At 45.0% G+C, this 20,457-nt stretch overlaps 1 protein-coding gene across 1 annotated transcript in view; it reads right to left on the bottom strand.

Annotated features, from left to right (window-relative positions):
* Positions 1-20,457, bottom strand: part of CDH23 (cadherin related 23) — a 1,682,716-nt gene that overhangs the window by 424,935 nt on the left and 1,237,324 nt on the right. Inside the window, exons 28-29 of the mRNA XM_068258239.1 lie at positions 2,405-2,465; positions 1,773-1,921 (exon numbers count right to left, since the gene is read on the bottom strand). Coding sequence (XP_068114340.1) covers positions 1,773-1,921; positions 2,405-2,465 — 210 coding nt within the window. The remainder of the gene's footprint in view (positions 1-1,772; positions 1,922-2,404; positions 2,466-20,457) is intronic.

Raw genomic sequence — 20,457 nt, forward strand, 5'->3', positions numbered from 1 at the left:
GCAATCTTAAGAGCAGACTACTATTTTCTAGAAGGAATTGAGTTGTAGAGGCATCTCAGCCTGCATTCCATGTCTAGGCAGGTGCATGACCAATGTTCATAGCGACAGAGCCGAAACCGGTTGGGACTAGAGAGTGGGCATCACAAAAAAGTTTAGCCTGTTGGTAAAGTGACACTTGTAGTGCCTCAAGGCGATTGTATTTATTCTGGGTCCCTGTTGTACACCCAAGATGGGAGTGTTTTTTTTTGCCTTGTTTGATTCAATAAATAAGCTTAGGTTTCTATTTGGCACGAATTGTGTTTCAATCATATGTGGTGACTGTCACCTCATTAGGCATACCTCACAACTTTTTAAGATAAGAAAGAGGGACACTCAAAGTGAACCTCCAGACTAAAAATCTACTTAGCAGCACTGAAAAGGCTTGGTGTTTAACAGTTTCACAGCATCAGAACTTTGTTTTTCTTACCCAAGCCTCATTTTTAGCTGCATTTTTAGCTAAGCTCTGCCCCATCAAAGAAAAGTGCCCAGGCTTTTTTCCCCTGATGCTGTGCAAAGCGTGATGGGATTTCTGATGATGATGTTCTTGTTGCCTAGCAACTGGGAAGGGTGATCAGGACACAGGACAGTTGGAACTGTATCTCATGCTCCCTGTCACAGAGATTATATTACCTATCTAGTTTAATTAAGTTAACTAATGTAAATTAATGACATTATGTTTGTTTAGACTGAAGTTCCTCTTTAAGCCATGCCTGACCCCCCTAACTACGCCCCAGGCACACTCCTAGTCACGCATACCATAAAGACTTCATAAGAAAATTATGATGTCTTATAATTCAAACCACACTGGTCCTTTTTATCCTGGTTCATTTTTCTTCATAATAACGTGAAAATAAGAAATATAACAATTTAAAGGATAGGAATAAAGCTAGTCAATAGACAGCTAAACACATTTTTCAGTAGAAAAATACATATATTTACATGGTTCTATACAAAAGTCCTGAAAGAGGGACAAATGAGGTAGAAAGAGGGACAGGGCTCCCAAAGAGGGACTGCCCCACCAAAAGAGGGACAGTTGGGAGCTATGTCGTTAGGTGTCTGCAGGCGAATTCTACAACACTTTATCAAGGAAGGAGCTGTTAATGCTAGCGCAGAGGCTTGCTCTAGAAAATAGGTACCTTTACTGATATCTGTATTTTTGCCATTTACATGCACTACCAACCTAGATCAGTTCATTCAGGCGCAGGAGGGTTCAACTATTTTAGGTCCTGTTGTAGACCACAATTCAAAGTTCAGGCTCTGAGGTGCAAGGTGCTTACTTTAAAACATTGGATAATTCTCCTTTTTAAATGATATAGTGTTTGCTCAGTGAAAAATCTTTCCTCATCGTAATTTACATTCTGATATTTATCACAGGTGGCAAAATCTTTAGTCCTGTCAGGTGCCCCTCTGCTGAAAAATGAAGGAGAATTCTGAAGCCAGCAAAAATAATGCATGGTCTCCCAGAATGTTCTAGAAGGAGAATTCTGCATAGCTAAATAGCCTTGGATAAGCATCACTAAGGTGCCTTTTTTAGTTGAAGAGAAATGTGCCAAGTACTGAGCTTTGTGGGGCTCCGCTGCTAACAATATACCATTTTGAGCACGAACCCTTAACTACTGTTTGTCTTCTATATCTTAGCCTGTTCTCTATCGATTTAAGCCCATCAACCTGTTTAGCTGTGTGAACTGTGCAACTTCTGACAGAAAGTTTTTGCAGCTCCTAGACTATCTTACCCTCACAGAACTTCTCATGGGTCCTTGATCGCTGTTATAAGCTTCCACCACTAATACATGAGAGGAATTGGTTTCTCTATCCAGAGCCTTGGGGCCCCTCAAAAGAAGTCCTGTGCTGACGTCAATTCGAAAATTATTTTTGGTGTTTCCTGCCAACAAAAAGAGAAGTAAATTTAAAAATGTTTAAATGTTTGCAGCCAAATGAGTAATATGACATTCCAAAATAGTGTTTGCAACATAAGGATATATGAACATATGAAAAGTGGTACCGGTAATTAAATACTTTCCAAATGTTTCAGTAATGATTGACTACCCCAGTGCACACTTTAAAGGACAACTGAAGTGAGAGGGATAAGGATCCCCCCCATCCCACGAGGAAAAAAATAAAGTCTATGAGGTAGTTAAAATCTGATGTTTTAGCACATTGTGTACTGTACTGTATAAACTACATTTATTGTAGTGTTTATATTACTCTCACTACTGGAAATTATCACAATGTATCCAAGTTTCTTTAGAAATACCCTAAATACACAGACAATTGCCAAACTCTATAAAGCAGATAATATTGGGCAATGAGGCATTGCCAACAACAGAACCCATAGCAGGTATAGAATGTACTTTTTCATGCTTACCACTAATAATTTGGTACCAAACTTGCCCATTTGCTCCCTCGTCTGCATCAGTGGCATCCAGCTGAAATGAAAGAACAACATGGTGATCACAAACATTTTAACGAAACCTGACTGAACTTTTCTTCGCCTTATTTAATTTCTGTCACAATTTTACATACCCAAGGCTGAATTCATACACTTGGTTATAAGGGATGTAAACTGTAAGCATTTTACTGCTCTCATAACTGCAACACTGTTGTCTGTCCGTACAGCTATGGGTTATGAGGCAGCTTTAGGGCTCTTTCACATCTGAGCTGGTTTTGAACATTTTGACGCAATGTCGATAGTTTGCATTTTCCAAGGTAAAAAGAAAGTCCATAGACTCATTTTACCTTTCACATCTAACGCTGCGTTTTGTGCGTTGCGTTCCAACGCTCCCCAGTGCTTTTAATCACCCGACGCTTGCGTTTGCGTTACAATGTAAATCAATGTAAAACACAAGCTCCAAGAAGAGCATGCGTTTTTAAAATGTTTCAACGCACACAGTTACAGTTGAAAGTCTAAAAAACAACTTCACTCGCATTTTCCTATGTGCTCTAACGGATTGAAAACACATTATAAACGCAATCAGCAAAACGCATGCTTTTAACTTTTCCAAACGCAAGCTCTGATGTGAAAGAACCCTTAGCTATCTTATACCACTTCCTCTGCCACGTCCTTCATGAGTCACAATGTAAAATGGCTGCTGTCTGCCGCAGCCCTGAATAAATGCACGCAGTTAAGGCTGCATATAGATTCCCATACTCCAAATTCAAAAGTTTATTTACCCCTCTCAACTGTGACACTGTTGTTCTGTGTATGAGTTTTCAGGCTTGCAGCGCTCAGCATCATCTCACCTTGCTAGTAAAAGATGCAGCAATCTGCTTTTTGGGCCAGTGCACACCAAAAACCTCTAGCAGATCTGCAAGACGCTAGAGATTTTTGAAGCAGATTTCAGAGCGATTCTAGGCATGTTTAGAAAGGTTTTCTAAACATGCTTAGCATTTTTGGAGTGTTTTTGTGTAGCAGATTTCAAATATTGTTACAGTAAAGCGGTTACTGAACAGCTTCTGTAACAAAAACGCCTGGAAAACCGCTCTGATCTAGCGTTTTTCAGAGCGTTTTTCCACTTTCCTATACTTTAACATTGAGGCAGAAACGCCTCCGAAAATAAAAAAAATGCTGCAGCCCCCGAGTTTGCGTTTGTGGAAAAAACGAGCCGCTCTGGTGTGCACCATCCCCTTCACTTTCATTAGCCAAGCAGTTTACCCCTGCAAGCATTTTAAAGAACGCTCCAGAACCGCTCTGGTGTGCACCAGCCCTTTCTGTTTCAGTGGTGATCTACTTATTCATTTTAGAAATGATCTTGCATGAAGTTAATGTACTTGTATGAGTTCTTAGCTGTGATTAATATAGCAGTCCTTTTCACAGTTGTGCGATGTGATTTTAACCCAATTGCATAAGTACTGTCAGCATTTTTCTTGCATTTGTGAATGAGTTAAAGTAAAACTTGATCCTATGCAGCACATGCACAGTACGGGTGCACCCATCTTTGAAAGCATTCGGGGATTCTCATGCTTCTGAAGCCTTCCAAGGATGCCCAAAGGAGGCAAGTTTGAATGGGGAACAGCAGAAGGGGGTGGGGGCAGGGTGAGAGGACCCGGAAGGTGTTATGGGATCTAGAGCATTTCCTATACATAGGTGAGTATAACTTTTTTCAATGTGGCTTCACATTTTCTTTAACCTCCCTGGAGTTATGATTATTTCCAGATTCAGGGTCTTAAAGCCGTGCAATTTTTTCACAAGCTTTTAGACCCTAAAAACAAGTTAATAAAAACATACTACAGAGAGATCTGCAGCAGCTCCTGCATATAACTCATGGGATTACCGCTCTGAGCTGCGGCTTTCCGTCCTGAGCCTGACTCGGGATTACCGCTAAGGAGGTTAAATCAATGGGAGCGCAAGAGAAACACATCCCATGCAGCACCACAACAACTATCAACACCCAGCATCCATGACACTAGAAGTGATAAAAGCCATTTGCTTCTATCTACACTGTAGATGAAGCAGAAGCCACGGCTATGGGCAGTATAGATTAAAAATATACATAGATCTGCATGGTAGTGAGTACGCTAATACAGAAAATTCAGTGTTAAGGTTAGTCTGATGGATGTGAAAACTAAGGAGACTAGAACTGATGAAAAATAATGCTGCACAGGATATAAATGGCACTTTTTCCCTTCCTAAACTTTAATTTCAGTGTTCTCATAAAACATCTGTGTCTTTCAGATTTTCTTTTAACCACTTGCCGACCGCACACTCATACCGTGCTGCGGCAAAGTGGTAGCTGGAGGACTAGCGACGCAATCTGCGTCGCCAGGTGCCTCCCTAATTAATCAGGAAAGGCCGCTCGCGCGAGCGGCCGTTTCCTGTTAGATCACGGAGCGGGTCTCCGTGAATAGCCTGCGAGCCGCTAATCGCGGCTCGCAGACTAAATGTAAACGCAGGAGACATCTGTCTCCTTTGTTTACATTGTACAGCAGCGCCGTAAGGCAGATCGGCGATCCCCAGCCAATCAGCGGCCGGGGATCGCCGCCATGTGACAGCGGACATCCTGTCACAGGCTGCACAGGATGGATAGCGTCCTGTGCAGCCCCGATCACCAGGGGGACAGGTAGGAGAGGGAGGGGGGGGGAATGTCGCCGCGGAGGGGGGCTTTGAGGTGCCCCCCCCCCCGCAACATGCCACCAGCAGGAGCGATCAGACCCCCCCTGCACATCATCCCCATAGGGGGGAAAAAAGGGGGGCGATCTGATCGCTCTGCATGCCTGCTGATCTGTGCTGGGGGCTGCAGAGCCCACCCAGCACAGATCACAAAAATCAGCGCTGGTCCTTAAGGAGGGGGTAAAGGGTGGGTCCTCAAGTGGTTAAACATGTTGCCACAATTGACCCCAACATATGTACAAAATTTAATGGTAATAGAATGTTTGGAGGTTTTACAAAGACCAACTCTGCCCCAACAACAAGAACAACAACAACAACAAAAGAAAATAAAAAAGTTTGAATGTGACACTGCTCCTGATTGTTTCCCCACCCAAATTGCAAATTTTCTCAAAAATTACAAGGTCTTTCCAGAGGATTTTTTTTCTTACATGTTCCCACCATTGGCCTTGTTGGCAACAGTGAGACCATTTTATTTAAAGAACATGGATCCAGCACAGCATTCCCCGCATACAGCAGATTTCTGGATATGAATCACGGCTTAGACAATGGAGATGTGTGACGACCTCAGAAAGTGCACTGTTGATGCCCATAAAGCTTGAGATGGTTACAAGACCAATGACCATCTCTAAAGAGTTTGAACTTGAAATCAACAGTCTCTGAGGTGGCCTTAGAGTACGCAGGGCCTGGGGCGAGTGTCATATGCAGGGCCTAGAGACATATGCTGTGGATACACACACACAGATATGCTGTGGAAACACACACTCTGTATAGTTTAGATAGGTAGGTGCCTGCAGTATAGTTTAGATAAGTAGGTGCCCCAGTATAGGTTAGGCAGGTAGGTGCCCGCAAGTACAGGTTAGATAGGTAGGTGCCCTCAAGCACAGGTTAGATAGGTAGGTGCCTCCAGTATAGGTTTGATAGCCAGGTAGGTGCTCAGCAGTATAGATTAGGTAGTTGCCCCACAGTATAGATTAGATAGGTGCCTGCAGTACAGATTAGATAGGTGCCTGCAGTACAGATTAGATAGGTAGGTGCCCCGCAGTATAGATTATAGGTGCCTGCAGCATAGATTAGATGGGTGCCTGCAGTATAGATTAGATAGGTGCCCCGCAGTATAGATTATAGGTGCCTGCAGCATAGATTAGATGGGTGCCTGCAGTATAGATTAGATAGGTGCCTGCAGTATAGATTAGATAGCTGCCTGCAGTACAGATTAGACAGGTAGGTAGGTGCCCCGCAGTATAGATTATAGGTGCCTGCGGTATAGATTAGTTAGGTAGGTACCCCGCAGTATTGATTAGTTAGGTGCCTGCAGTATAAATTAGATAGGTGCCTGCAGTACAGATTAGATAGGTACCAGCCTGAAGTATAGATTAGACAGGTAGGTGCCCTGCAGTAAAGGTTAAATAGGTAGGTGGCTGCAGCGGTGGGGAGAGCGGGCATAGTAGTTAAAACTCTGCTCCCTTCCGCCGATGCTCACAGCTTCCCTCTCCTTCCTGTCCCGGCATCTGTGTATTGGTAACAGCGCCCCCTGTGGTGACATGCGGTCACGTCATCACAGGGGGCGCGGTTACCAATACGTCAGGTGCCGGGACAGGAAAGAGATGGAAGCTGTGAGCATCGGCAGAAGAAAGGTGAGTTTTAACTACTATGCCCACTCTCCCCACCGTCGCAGAGGGTGCGGGCCTCTTCAGGCGCGGGGCCTGGGGCGATTGCCCCACTTGCCACCCCCAAAGGCCGGCTCTCTGTGTACAAATGGAGGGAATTCAAGACTTATACCTATACAAACATATTGTTGACCATCTGAGCAGGGGCGTAACTAGACATCACTGGGCCCCCCTGCGAAACTTTGGATGCCCCCCCCCCCACCTCCTCCCTCGCTTTCTGCACAAGAAAACTGAGGACTAATGTGTTTTCCCCATGCAGATAAATACACTTAGACTTAAAGGATATGTCAGGCAATCTATGCTACCGCCAGATCTACTTACCCGGGGCTTCCTCCAGCCCCTTGCAGCTGATAAGTCCCTAGTCGCAGCTCTGCTCCCAGTACATACACACACACACACACACACACACACACACACACACACACACACACACACACACACACACACACACACACACACACACACACACACACACACACACACACACACACAGCAGTATTATTTTACTACATGCAGTGGTGTATCTGGGCAAAATAGTGCCTATGGCAAACACTGAAGTTGTGCCCCCCGCCCCCCCCCTTCCCAGAGAATAGGATCTTTAAGACCCTCGACAACTGAATGCAAAATACGGCAAAAGCTAAACTTCCCTTTTGCACCCGTCGTGTAAAAATGTGTGACGTCGCTCACAGGAAGATGGATCGGAGAACGCTCGTCGTTGCTGGATCCATCTTCTTACATGTTGTGCCAGTGAGTACCGTATTTAGTTTTGAGACAGTGAGCTGACTAAATGTTCACTCCCTCCCCCTACTCAGCATCTACTCATTGCTGGTCAATGTTCTTATCTTAGCTCTGATAAAAGTCAAGGACCTGTGAATCTTCTCACTAGCAGCTATGTACTGTGAGCCTGCTGAGAGCAATGTATGGGCAGCTTAGGCTTTACAACTTGCAATGCGTATATAGCAGCTCTCAGGAAGTTTACAGCACAGAGCTGCAGGTACATTTGAGGCTGGTAATTAAGTTACTCCATTCAAATGAATGGAGTTTCTGATTCTAAATTCAGATAAATAAAAATTTGGCAGTCAAAGCACTTAGGGCTCATTTCCACTATAGCGAATTCGCATGCGTTTTTCGCATGAAAATTCGCATAGCAATACAAGTGAATGGGACTGTTTCCACTTGTCAGGATTCTTTTGCGTTTTTCTGTACAGAAAAAATTCCGCATACCGCTATGCGAATCGCATACAATGTATTTAATAGGAAATTCGCATGAGGTTTGGGCATGCGAATTTTCATGCGAATTCGCATAGAAACAATGGAAAAGCACACCAGCACTGCCATGGTTAAATTCGCATACATCGTCATCCATGCGAATTCGCATAAAAATTCGTATAGACCCGCATGCGAAATTCGCATCCGCATGCGAATTTTTACCGCGGCGATTCGCACCGCACAAGTGGAAATGCAGCCTTAATGCCACCATAATAAATCTGATAGTGGTTTTATAATTTTAGTGTCCTAAAATGACAGATTTTAAAAAGTGGACAAAAAAGTCCAAATTTTTTAGCCTTAAAATTATGTGTTCAGATTCTCAAATACGGTCCTACTTTGGTAGAAAAAAAACTCATTAGGCCTAATAGAAAAGGATTCTAAGTTAAAACTTTGATAGTGCTGCCATCATGTGTCCTAATTTGGTAAGACACATTTTAAAAGTACTAACTATATACAGCATTGTTATTCTTGTCTGCATTAGGCAGGGAGGACACTTGTCACTGTGGAAAACTAACACTGTTTTTTGGATTACATGCGCATTTAAAAAGGTGCGTTTCCACAGCAGCCGTCACCAGTGGCGGCTCCAGCTTCAGAATTTTGCGGGGGCTCAAAAGGGGCACAATGGCTGGCTGAGGAGGCTCAAGGGGGGGAAACTTGGCGACAGGAGTAGGCATGGTCATGACATCATGTGGGCGGGGCAAACTGTAATGTAGTTGTACCAGCTAATGTAGTTACATTAAAAAAAAAAGAAGTAAATGCACGTAATGACAGACAGCCTTTCAATAATAAATGCACGTAATGACCGACAGGCTTTCACCAGTAAATGCATGTAATGAGAGACATTACTTTCAATAGTAAATGCATGTAATGAGAGACAGTGTTTCACCAGTAAATGCACATAATGAGAGACAGCGTTTCCCCACTAAATGCAAATAAGAGACAGCCTTTCACCAGTAAATGCACATAATGAGAGACAGCCTTTCACCAGTAAATGCATGTAATGAGAGACAGCCTTTCACCAGTAAATGCACGTAATGAGAGACAGCGTTTCCCCACTAAAAGCACATAAGAGACAGCCTTTCCCTAGTAAATGCATGTAATGAGAGACAGCCTTTCACCAGTAAATGCACATAAGAGACAGCTTTTCACCAGGAAATGCACGTAATGAGAGACAGCATTTCACCACTAAATGCACATAATACGAGACAGCCTTTAACCAGTAAATGCACATAATGACAGACAGCGTTTCCCCAGTAAAAGCATGTAATGAGAGACAGCCATTTACCAGTAAATGCATGTAATGAGAGACAGCCTTTCACCAGTAAATGCACGTAATGAGAGACAGCGTTTCACCACTAAATGCACATAAGAGACAGCCTTTAACCACTTGCCGACCAGGGGATTTTTCAATGATCGGTGCTGCGTGGGCTCTATAGCCCGCAGCACCGATCAGGAGTGCAGCAGGGCGATCAGACTACCCCCCTTTTTTCCCCACTAGGGGGATGTCCTGCTGGGGGGGTCTGATCGCCGCCGGCTGCATTTGCTTAGCGGGGGCTCTTCAAAGCCCCCCTCCGCAGCGTTCTCCGCCGTCTCGCCGCTGCCTCCCTCTCCCTCCCCCTGTGAGCTGAAGGATAGGCTTCAGGATTCATTGAAGGATAGGCTTCAGCCTATCATATGCCGGCGATCCCCGGCCAATCAGAGGCTGAGGATCGCCTATCTGCCTTACGGCGCTGCTGCGCAGCAGCGCCGTATGATGTAAACAGCGGGGATTTCTTCCCCGCCTGTTTACATTTTGCCGGCGAGCCGCGATCGGCGGCTCTCCGGCTGTTCACGGAGACACCCTCCGTGAACTGACATGGAAAGGCCGGTAACCCGCTGGTCGTCAAGAGGTTAACCAGTAAATGCACGTAATGCGAGACAGCCTTTCACCAGTAAATGCATGTAATGATATAGATGTCCCCAGTATATGTAGCCAGGGGTATATGTACCCAGTATATGTAGCCAGGGGTATAGGTGCCCAGTATATGTAGCCAGGGGTATATCTGCCCAGTATATGTAGCCAGGGGTATATGTGCCCAGTACATGTAGCCAGGGGTATATCGGCCCAGTATATGTAGCCAGGGGTATATGTGCCCAGGATATATAGCCAGGGGTATATGTGCCCAGTATATGTAGCCAGGCGTATATGTGCCCAGTATATGTAGCCAGGGGTATATGTGCCCAGTATATGTAGCTAGGGGTATATGTGCCCAGTATATGTAGCCAGGGGTATATGTGCCCAGTATATGTAGCCAGGGGTATATGTGCCCAGGATATGTAGCCAGGGGTATATCGGCCCAGTATATGTAGCCAGGGGTATATGTGCCCAGGATATGTAGCCAGGGGTATATGTGCCCAGTATATGTAGCCAGGCGTATATGTGCCCAGTATATGTAGCCAGGGGTATATGTGCCCAGTATATGTAGCTAGGGGTATATGTGCCCAGTATATGTAGCCAGGGGTATATGTGCCCAGTATATGTAGCCAGGGGTATATGTGCCCAGTATATGTAGGCAGGGCCAGGGTATATGTGCCCAGTATATGTAGCCAGGTGTATAGTTGTCCCCAGTATAGGTAGGTAGGACCATGTTTATAGGTGTCCCCAGGAGGGGTGGAAGTGGAGAGAAGAGGAAGCCGTGTGGACAGCGGCGAAGAAGGAGGCCGTCTCCCCCTTCCCTCACCTTGGGACTCCCACTCTCTGCCTCGCTCCCCCCTCAGATATCAGCGGCTGGCTGGTCAGAAGACTTCCTCTCTTCCCAGCGCGGGAGGGAGAGATCGATCTGATCTATGCGACGCTACTCTGGTCTAGACTAGACCAGAGCGGCGCACAGATCAGCCGCGCTGGGAAGAGAGTGAGTCTGACGCCAGCCGCTGATATCTGAGGGGGGAGCGAGGCAGAGAGTGGGAGCAGCAAGGTGAGGGAAGGGGGAGACGGCCCCCTTCTCCGCCGCTGTCCACACGGCTTCCTCTTCTCTCCGCTTCCACCCCTCCTGCTGCTTGGCAACCCTGCGGAGAGGGGGCTTTTGCAGGGGCTGACAGCTTGTCAGCTGGAGCTTATGCCTGGGTAAGCCCCAGTGTAGCGCCGCCACTGGCCGTCACTTGCCAATGAGAAATCACACATGGGGCTCGATTCACAAACGCGTGATAACTGCAGTGCTTTTCACACGAACATCGTTAGTTCACGTGATAAGCGCACGTGATCACCTTCGCTTATCACGTGAACTAATGCTGTTCGCGTGAAAAGCACTGCGAGCGGCACTGCTGTGTTAGCAGTTATCACACGTTTGTGAATCAACCCCATGGTGTGCCATATTGTGCGGCAGGGTGTTTGTTTTTGTATTTTTCCCAGCATGCAAGCATTGCAATTAAATCTAAACCATCCCTTTGACTTGCATTGTAATTCAACATATTTCAATGGAAATATTTGGATAACACCAGCCTGTTTGCATGTTTTGTTAATTTCATTAAATGAAAAGTAGTAAACAATTATTATTATTATTTATAAAGCGCCAACATATTACGCAGTGCTGCATTTATAAAGCGCCAATATAGAACACAACTACTGCAGGAAATAGTGTTAAAAGCAACATATTTGCAAATGTTAATGAGCAGTAACAGGGGCGTAACTAAGCCCCACCGGGCCCCCCTGCAAAATTTCAGAGCGGGCCCCCCCCTACTATTCTAGTTGTTCCTATGATTGGAAGATTGTTAAATAAAAGGTATTGCTCAGGGGCGTAACAATAGGCCCTGCAGCGCCTGCCCCCCTCCCCCCCCGCTGGGGCCCGCTCAGGGCCGGTTTTTGGGGGCTGGAGGGGTGGCAGAATGAGGGGAAAGCCTTGCCCACAGTCGGCGGGGAGAAGGGTAGTTCCCCCCTCTCCCTCACCTCGGGGCTCTCCCCTCTGCGCTCCCCTCCAGCTAGTTAACGTGTGTGGGCAGCGGGCAGCAGCGGCGTCAGGATACATACCCTCTTCCTTGCGTTCCATCGCCGACTTCTCGCTCTAGCGGCTGACGTCACTTCCGGAAGCGCAGAGCGGAGAGCCCCGAGGGGAGGGAGAGGGGGGGAACTACCCCTCTCCCCGCCGACTGTGGGCAAGGCTTTCCCCTCATGCTGCCACCCCTCCAGCCCCCAAAAAACGGCCCTGAGCGGGCCCCAGCGGGGGGGGAGGGGGGCAGGCGCTGCAGGGCCTATTGTTACGCCCCTGAGCAATACCTTTTATTTAACAATCTTCCAATCATAGGAACAACTAGAATAGTAGTAACAGTGCATGTATAAAAAGCTGGACACTGTTCCATTTGTTTATTGATAACATATTTGCAAGGTGACTGATCCCAGTTATCCCATTTGCCCTTAATGGACCATTATAATGAAAAACTGTAAAATATTAAATGCATGTATACACATACATGTAATGAGCACATTTCTCCCAGAACAAATTGCACTGTAATTGATTTATTTCCTATGAAGTTGTCACCTACAGTTATTAAAGTGACAGCGTTTTACTGGATGATAGCAACACAAGGAGAAAAATGCAGAAGAGAACTTCATTATTTTACTGATGTCCTTGCATTTCGCAGTTAGCATGGAAAACGCAGCAAGATTGTGTGTAGTGTAACCTTAAAGTACCACTTTCGCGGAAGTGTCTACAAAAATAAACCTACCTACCTACTGTAAGTGACGGCAAAATAGGCGTAAGGTAATTTATGGCTCTTTTTTTCTCTGGGACAAATATACTTCTTATTTGTATGCGTTAACATGTATTTTAAGTTTTAAATGGACCTTGAGCAGTGGCTAGAAAAACCCAGCAAAATCTGGACTTATCTGGGGCTTCCTCCAGCCTCCCATAGCTCACAAGGTCCTCAGGCATCCTCCTGGTTCCTTCCTTCCGCTGGCAGCTTCGGTAATGCAGCGACTTAGGCTGAAGTCGCATGTGAGCGCAACTGGTGCCTCATCACCCTGGTCGCTGTCAGCCTCCTGCGCATGCATGGTTCTCTAAAGATTGAACTTACGGCGACCAGAGTGATGACTTGCTCGGAGCGCCAAAGTCGCTGCATTATCGGAAGCCGCCAGCAAGAGGAAGGAAGGGACCAGGAGGATTCCAGAGGACCTCGCGGGCTACAGGAGGCTGGAGGAAGCCCCAGAATTGTTTTCTTATTTACCCACTGCTCAGGGTTCATTTAAAAGTTGAAATACCTTTTAACACATACAAATAAGTATTTGTTCCAGAGTAAAATGAGCCATAAATTACCTTACTCCTATTTTGCTGTCACTTACATTAGGTAGTAGAAATCTGACAGATTTTGGGTTAGACCATCTCATGAGGGATTCTCAGCATGGCCTTGATTCTTTATAAAGACACTCCCTGAAAAGGATTTATACAAAGATGCTGGCCAGCCTACCTGCTCATTGTAGACTTTTTGGCAGGTGGACAGTGCAAATGCCATTCAGAAAGGGCTCAGCCACACTATAAGCGCTTTTCTGAGCGCTTTGTGATTGATTAGCGCTTTGAGTGCTTTTTTAAAAATCACTCCTATTCACTTTCATTAAAATCGCTGTAAAAATTGCTGTGATTGCGAAAAATCGATTTTAATTAAAGTGAATGGGAGCAATTTTTAAAAAGTGCTCAGAAAGCGCTAATTACAAGCGCTCAGAAAAGCGGGGCCCTTTTCCACTAGCAATCGCAATCACAAACGCCAGCGATTGCGATTTTTCATTAATTTTGTTATGCAATTGCAATTTTTCACTCTGTGCTTTTGCCTTTTGAAAATAACAAAATCCCTGAGAACCCCCCATGTCAGATTTCTATTACCTATTGTAAGTGGCAACAACATAGGAGAAAAGTAATTTATGTAATTTTACTCTGAAAGAAATGTACTTCATTTTTGTATATGTTTACATTTAAATTTTTTTGATTTTTCCGATAGTGTTCCTGTCTCCACTGGCTTCTGTGACAAGCTGAAGTTCAAACAGTAGAGCGCCGTTTACTGTTTGTATTTCCACTCATCACAGGACGGGACAGGAAGTGAAGAGGAGACAGGCCAGCCAGAAAAAGTGTCAGCACAGACCGCACCGGTGGACAGATAATGTATTCGCTGCTGTACAGGGGAGCACGCACGGGGAAGGGGGGGGGGGGGGATTTGCGGCGAGCAGGTAGCAGCAGGTGGCAGCTCCACAGGTTGTTAATTGATTTCAAGCTGAAATTGATTCAAAATCTGTGTGCAGTAATGGGCAGCCATTAGATTCCTCTGTGATCAGATTCCATCAGAGATGGATCTATCTGTTGCTCGATCTGTTGGCAATCGACCAATGTATGGCTGCCTTTACAGTAGGCAGTAAATGTAGCTAAAGCAGAAGCTGGATGACATCATTGTTTAGATCCTTTTCACTGAGCGCATTTGTTAAAAGAAAACTGATATGGAGAACTTCACATTTTTTTTTTTGAAGGGGGGCCCGGGGATTTCTAGGTACGCCCCTGGACTAGATGGACTATAGGGGGCCAGGTAAGTATAAAACCCTCTTCATTTTTCTTCATCTCAGGTTCACTTTAAGAATTTTCATTTAATTTTTTAAACCTCACTGAGAAAGCTGAAAAATGACTATGATTAAGGACTTGGCGTCCGAAACATGTTAGTCGAGTGTTTTCTGTATGTCTGGATACGTCCTCAATAAATATACCGATATATCGATTTTGGAGACATTGGTGCGGACCTTCCTTCCTTTCACATCTTGACTACCTGGGCCCGGCTGCCTGTGTTCCTGCACTGTCTGCCACGGTACAGTAGAGCAGTATCCCTTGCTTGTTTCTTCACTTTAAGAATAAAGTTAATACTGAGAATCTACCATATGGAATTTAACTAGACAAAATCTTTGTGCTCTGTCAATATTTTACTACTTACAACTGTAGTGACAGCAACATAGGAAAAAATGTCTATAGTGACGTATCAAAGACTAATGGTTACATAAAAGGGCTATGAGAGCCATTCCAAAATCTTCAGATTACTTATATGAAAGCCTGAACGACAGAGTGTGGTACGGCGTGCCTGCATGGTCCAATGGGAATTCCAGTGATGTACTTCCTGTCCAGCAGTGGGGGATGGCGCTATGCATTTTTTGATCCTATCAGCGCATTCTGATGCAGGTCATATGTTTGTCATTTTTTGCATTGTGGTGGGATGCAGCAGGAGCATTGCATCCCCATCGCAACGCAAAGAATAACCTGCCTTTGAATATAATTTTTGCCATTTTTGAATACCACTCCCATGCCTTAAAACAATTGTTTTAGAGCAATTGCTGTACCAGCACGCTATTTGGGTCCTGACCAAGCAGCATATTCAACTTTTTGGCAGGGAGAGGGGTCAGACAAGTGGAAGTTAGCTACTGGTGGAATTCCATAATTACATGTTCATTGGAAGGAGTATCAGAAACACACGATAATTCATCTCCATATTAAATTGTAATTGAGTAGCAATTTCACTTTAGCGAAGATAGGAAACGGGTAAATAATAACACACTTTTGCTTACTGATAAAGTATCCTGCTAATAAATGCTGCGGTTAGATTAGGGTGTCAAGTTCACATATTATACAATATGTAACAGCTTAGAAAGTATAAAATCAATTACTGTTGGTCTTATGTACCGTAACTAGGCCAAGCAGATGTATATGCCTTTTTACAGGTTGATTTTGTTACCTATTCATAGAAAATGAAATTAGAGGAATGTGTGATTGGCTGGGCTAGTGCAAGGCAAAAGACGAGGAAAGAGAGTAAAGGAACACTATTGATTAAATTTATTTTTTTTTAACCTGGGATTGAAAGAGTTCCTCAAGTGCTGGTAAATAAGGATGCATACATTTCACTTGCTTATCTCTTGTTTTCTGCATCAAATTCCTTTCACTCTTAACTGACATCAAGTCTACCCAAATCTGATGACAGCGTGAACCATGAGGGGAGGGGAATTCCCTCACTGTGCATCTGTTAACCCTCTGTGTGTGAGAGAAAGCTGCAGCTGCTGTGTCCTGTGTCTCTGACTGAAGTGTCTGAAGAGAGCAGAGGAAATGTAACTTGTTATAAACATTTGTGAGTGATTGTCGCTGATAGCTTTATATAAACCCCATCAATCACCTGTGTGACATGTCAACCAGTTCCTCCTCACTGGCAGGGTATGTTTTGGGGGAATATTTTAATATTGTGAAATAAAAAAATGACAGGCAGAGTCAGGCTACACCACAGGCGTTGTAGGAGTTGTGCTGCTGTGATTTCCTGTGGCCCTAGAATAATGCCCAGTATTCAGGGTGCATGTACCCTGAACTCACAAAATGCTGAGGAAGTATTTGACTGGCTTACACAGCACACCCCATCGTCTACTGCTTCTGCTTGGAACCTTGCCGTACCATCCTCCTCTTCCTGCTCTGATTCAGGCACCCCACAACTTACCACTCGCCCCACCACTACCATTTGCACCACAGCCCCTTCACTTGATGTATCTGAAGAGTTATTTACACATCAGTTTGTGGAAATTAGTAATGCGCAAGCATTATTGCCAGAGGATGGAGATAAGGATGTTACATTGTCTCAGTAACACACCATACAATTTTGTGTTAGATAGATGGTTTTATAGATAATTTCCATCATGTATAATATTATTTTCTATCGTTTTTCTGGTCGATTTCTCATAGAAGTGAATGGAAATAAATAAGAGAAGAGAGTGGAACGGAAAATTGACCGAAAAAACACATCGTGTGTACCTAGCATAAAGTGTGATGATGATGATGTACCCGTTGCTGCTGCCTTTTGTGAGTTGTCAGATACAAGTGAAGCAGCTGATGATGACTATGAGTCCATGGATGTGACGTGGGTGCCCGAAAGAAGAGATTAAGATGGGGACAGTTCAGATGGGCAGACAGAGAGGAGGAGAGGAGTTGGAAGGAGCTAGTGGCACTGGCAAACAGCAAGTATCGGCACGTGGGGTCAGCCAGCCAACACGCCTGTCAACACCACGAGAATGCCATCATCCCAAAGCTCACCAGTATGGCAATTTTTTGTGTGTGCCTCTGACAACAGCAATGCCATTTGCAACTTGTGCCATAAGAAACATGAGTCGTGGGAAGTCCAACACCCACTTAGGTACAACTATTTTTCAAAGGCACCTGAACTCCCATCACAAATGACAATGGGAGCAACACATGAGGATAAGCAGAACACAAAGTCAAAGCCACCCTCCTTCTGGTCCAGCTTTTTCAGCGATGCCAACCTCTGCTCTACTTGTCCCTTCTAAAAACACCCTCCATTTCCCCTCTCACCTTGACCAGTTTCTGCTTGTCTGCCAACAGTTAGGTTTCTGTGACTTCGAGTCTTCACCTTGCTCGGCGTCTGAAAGCTGGCTTGTTGGAACGCTTAGCCCGCTAGCTCTTACAATACACGCTGGCGAACTCTGAGTCATTTAAAAAAATTGTTTCAATTGGGAAACTGCAGTGGAAGGTACCCGGCAGAAGTGTTTTATCAAAAAAGGCAATACCGAACCTGTACCTTAACGTGCAGAGCAAAGTCGCCGCATCTTTTGTCGGTGTCACCAGGGCTGCAGCAAATTTTTGTTATTTTTAAAAAAAGAAGTACAATTTTGTATGTAAAATGTATATGCCATGACATTATTTTGGTCTCTGCTACAAGTGGCTACAATAAAAACATTTTTTCCCAAAATAACCTTTTGTATGTGTAAACCTGCACCATCATGTCCAGAGCCAAAGTCACTGCATCAGTTGTCAGTGTCACCAGGGCTGTGACAAACATTTGTTTTTAAAAAAGATGTTTTTTATGTAAAATGTATATGCCATGACAACATTGTTCTGGCCTCAGTGGCTGCAAAAAAAACCTTTTTCAAAAATAAAATAACTTTTTGTATGTAAACCTGTACCATCATGTGCAGAGCAAAGTCACCGCATCTCGGCAGTGTCACCAACACGACTGCAACAAACATTAAAAAAAATACATTTCTATGTAAAATGAATATGCGATGACAACTTCATTCTGGACTCTGCTGCAGACGTTCATACACGGTCACGGCACGTCAGCTGAGATTCATCAGGGAAACGGCATGCCAGTGAGGCGCTTAATTTGCGTCAGACAGACTCCCTGCAATTCCACGCTCATGATGTTTGAACAAAAACAAGCCATCAATGAGTATCTGTATGACCTGCTGTGTTACTGGGCACACTTCATAAACTGAAGCTCTTTGCTGTTGTGTGCAGTGCGGTAAACACAGCGTTTGGTGTGTCAGTGTGAAGCGGGCCTAACCCTTACAGTACCTGATGGACATGTACACACGCTAGACGTTTTAAAGCAGCAGTTTACTGAACAAATGTAGGAATGTAATGTGTTTTCTGCCCTTTAGAGAATAAAACACGACTCTGCGTCAACTATGTATTTTTTCATGGGACTTTTGCCAGGGATCCCCCTCTGGCTTACCACAGTCCAGGTGTTAGGCCCCTTGAAACAACTTTTTCATCACTTTTGTGGCCAGAAACAGTCCCTATAGGTTTTAGAATTCACCTGCCCATTGAAGTCTATGGAGGTTCGTGACCATTTGCGGCAAGTTCAAGTTCATAAACCGAAAAGTTCATGCTCGCGACATCACTAGGACACACACACACACACACACACACACACACACACACACACACACACACACACACACACACACACACACACACACACACACACACACACTACACACACACACACACACACTACACACACACACACACACACACACACACACACACACACACACACACACACACACACACACACACACACACACACACACACACACACACACACACATATTTCGGGCACCGGTCATTGCCAGCAGCCGAATTATCTTTTTTATTGCTAATTTACAAGGCACAACGCACTGCTGTCATGAAACATTCGGTGCATCGCAGCCCCGAAATCAGCTGCCTTGTTATGTGCTTTATAAATCGCATTGAAACGCATGCAATGTAGAAGGGCTCTTACCATCACTGTGTAAACCATTGGGAGCTGAAGAGACCAGCTGCTGTAGTCATGAAAATTTAAAGCGCTTCCATTCTTGCCTGATCTAGAATTTCAGCTGCTCAAATGTTTTTCACTTAATAATGCACCAAATGTTTTCATAGTGTGACAGGTTTGTACGCTAGGCAGGCCAGTTTAGCATACAGACCCTTTCTGCAAAGTTACAGTTGCAGAATGCAGTTTAGCATCATCCTGCTGAAACCAATAACTAGTCAGAAAATCCGGAAGTAACATCCACAATTTCCAAAAAGGATTTCAAATTTTCATTCATTAAAATACAGGGCATTTTGTCTCGGACTCACAGATGGCAGCAGTGACTCTGGATGTTGTTTATATATGGTTTCTTCATACAGTAGTTAACTTGCTTTACTGACTTCACAGATCATGATTTCTGGAAGTGTTACTAAACTCATGCAGTGATTTCCTCTACAGTAATTTTACTGCATTGAGACACGAGCAACTGTTTCATATTCTCGGATTCTTTCAAAAATAGTATATACAGTAAAAGATGATGAAATCCCCAAATTCTTTGTAATTTTGTATGTTAACCACTTGCCAACCGCGCACTCATAACGCACGTCCGCAAAGTGGTAGCTGCAGGACCAGCGACGCAGATCTGCGTCGCCGGCTGCAGGCTAAGTAATCAGGAAACAGCCGCTCGCGCGAGCGGCTGCTTCCTGTCAATTCACGGCGGGGGGCTCCGTGAATAGCCTGCGGGGTGCCGATCGCGGCTCGCAGGCTAAATGTAAACACAAGCGGAAATAATCCGCTTTGTTTACATTTGTACAACGCTGCTAACAGTAGCAGTGTTGTACTAGATTAGCGATCCCCGGCCAATCAGCGGCCGGGGATCGCTGTCACATGACAGGCAGGAGCCTGTTAGAGGCTGCACAGGACAGATCCGTTCCTGTGCAGCCTCCGATCTCTGGGGAAGGGAGGGAGGAGAGGGAGAGGGGGAATCCTGCGGTGGAGGGGGCTTTGAGGTGCCCCCCCCCCGCCAGCCACACGCAGGCAGGAGCGATCAGACCCCCCCAGTACATCATCCCCCTAGTGGGCAAAAAAGGGGGGCGATTTGGTCGCTCTGCCTGGTGTTTGATCTGTGCTGGGGGCTGTAGAGCCCACCCAGCACAGATCAGCGAAATCAGCGCTGGTCCTTAAGGGGGGGTAAAGGCTGGGTCATCAAGTGGTTAAGGAACATTAATTGTTATACTATACAACAGGGGAAGGAGGTGCCCAGAGGAAAAACTACATTAAAATTGGTAAAATAGTAAAAGGGTGGCTTACCTCATA

The sequence above is a fragment of the Hyperolius riggenbachi genome, chromosome 10, assembly GCF_040937935.1.
Source record: "Hyperolius riggenbachi isolate aHypRig1 chromosome 10, aHypRig1.pri, whole genome shotgun sequence".
Taxonomy (NCBI): Eukaryota; Metazoa; Chordata; class Amphibia; order Anura; family Hyperoliidae; genus Hyperolius; species Hyperolius riggenbachi.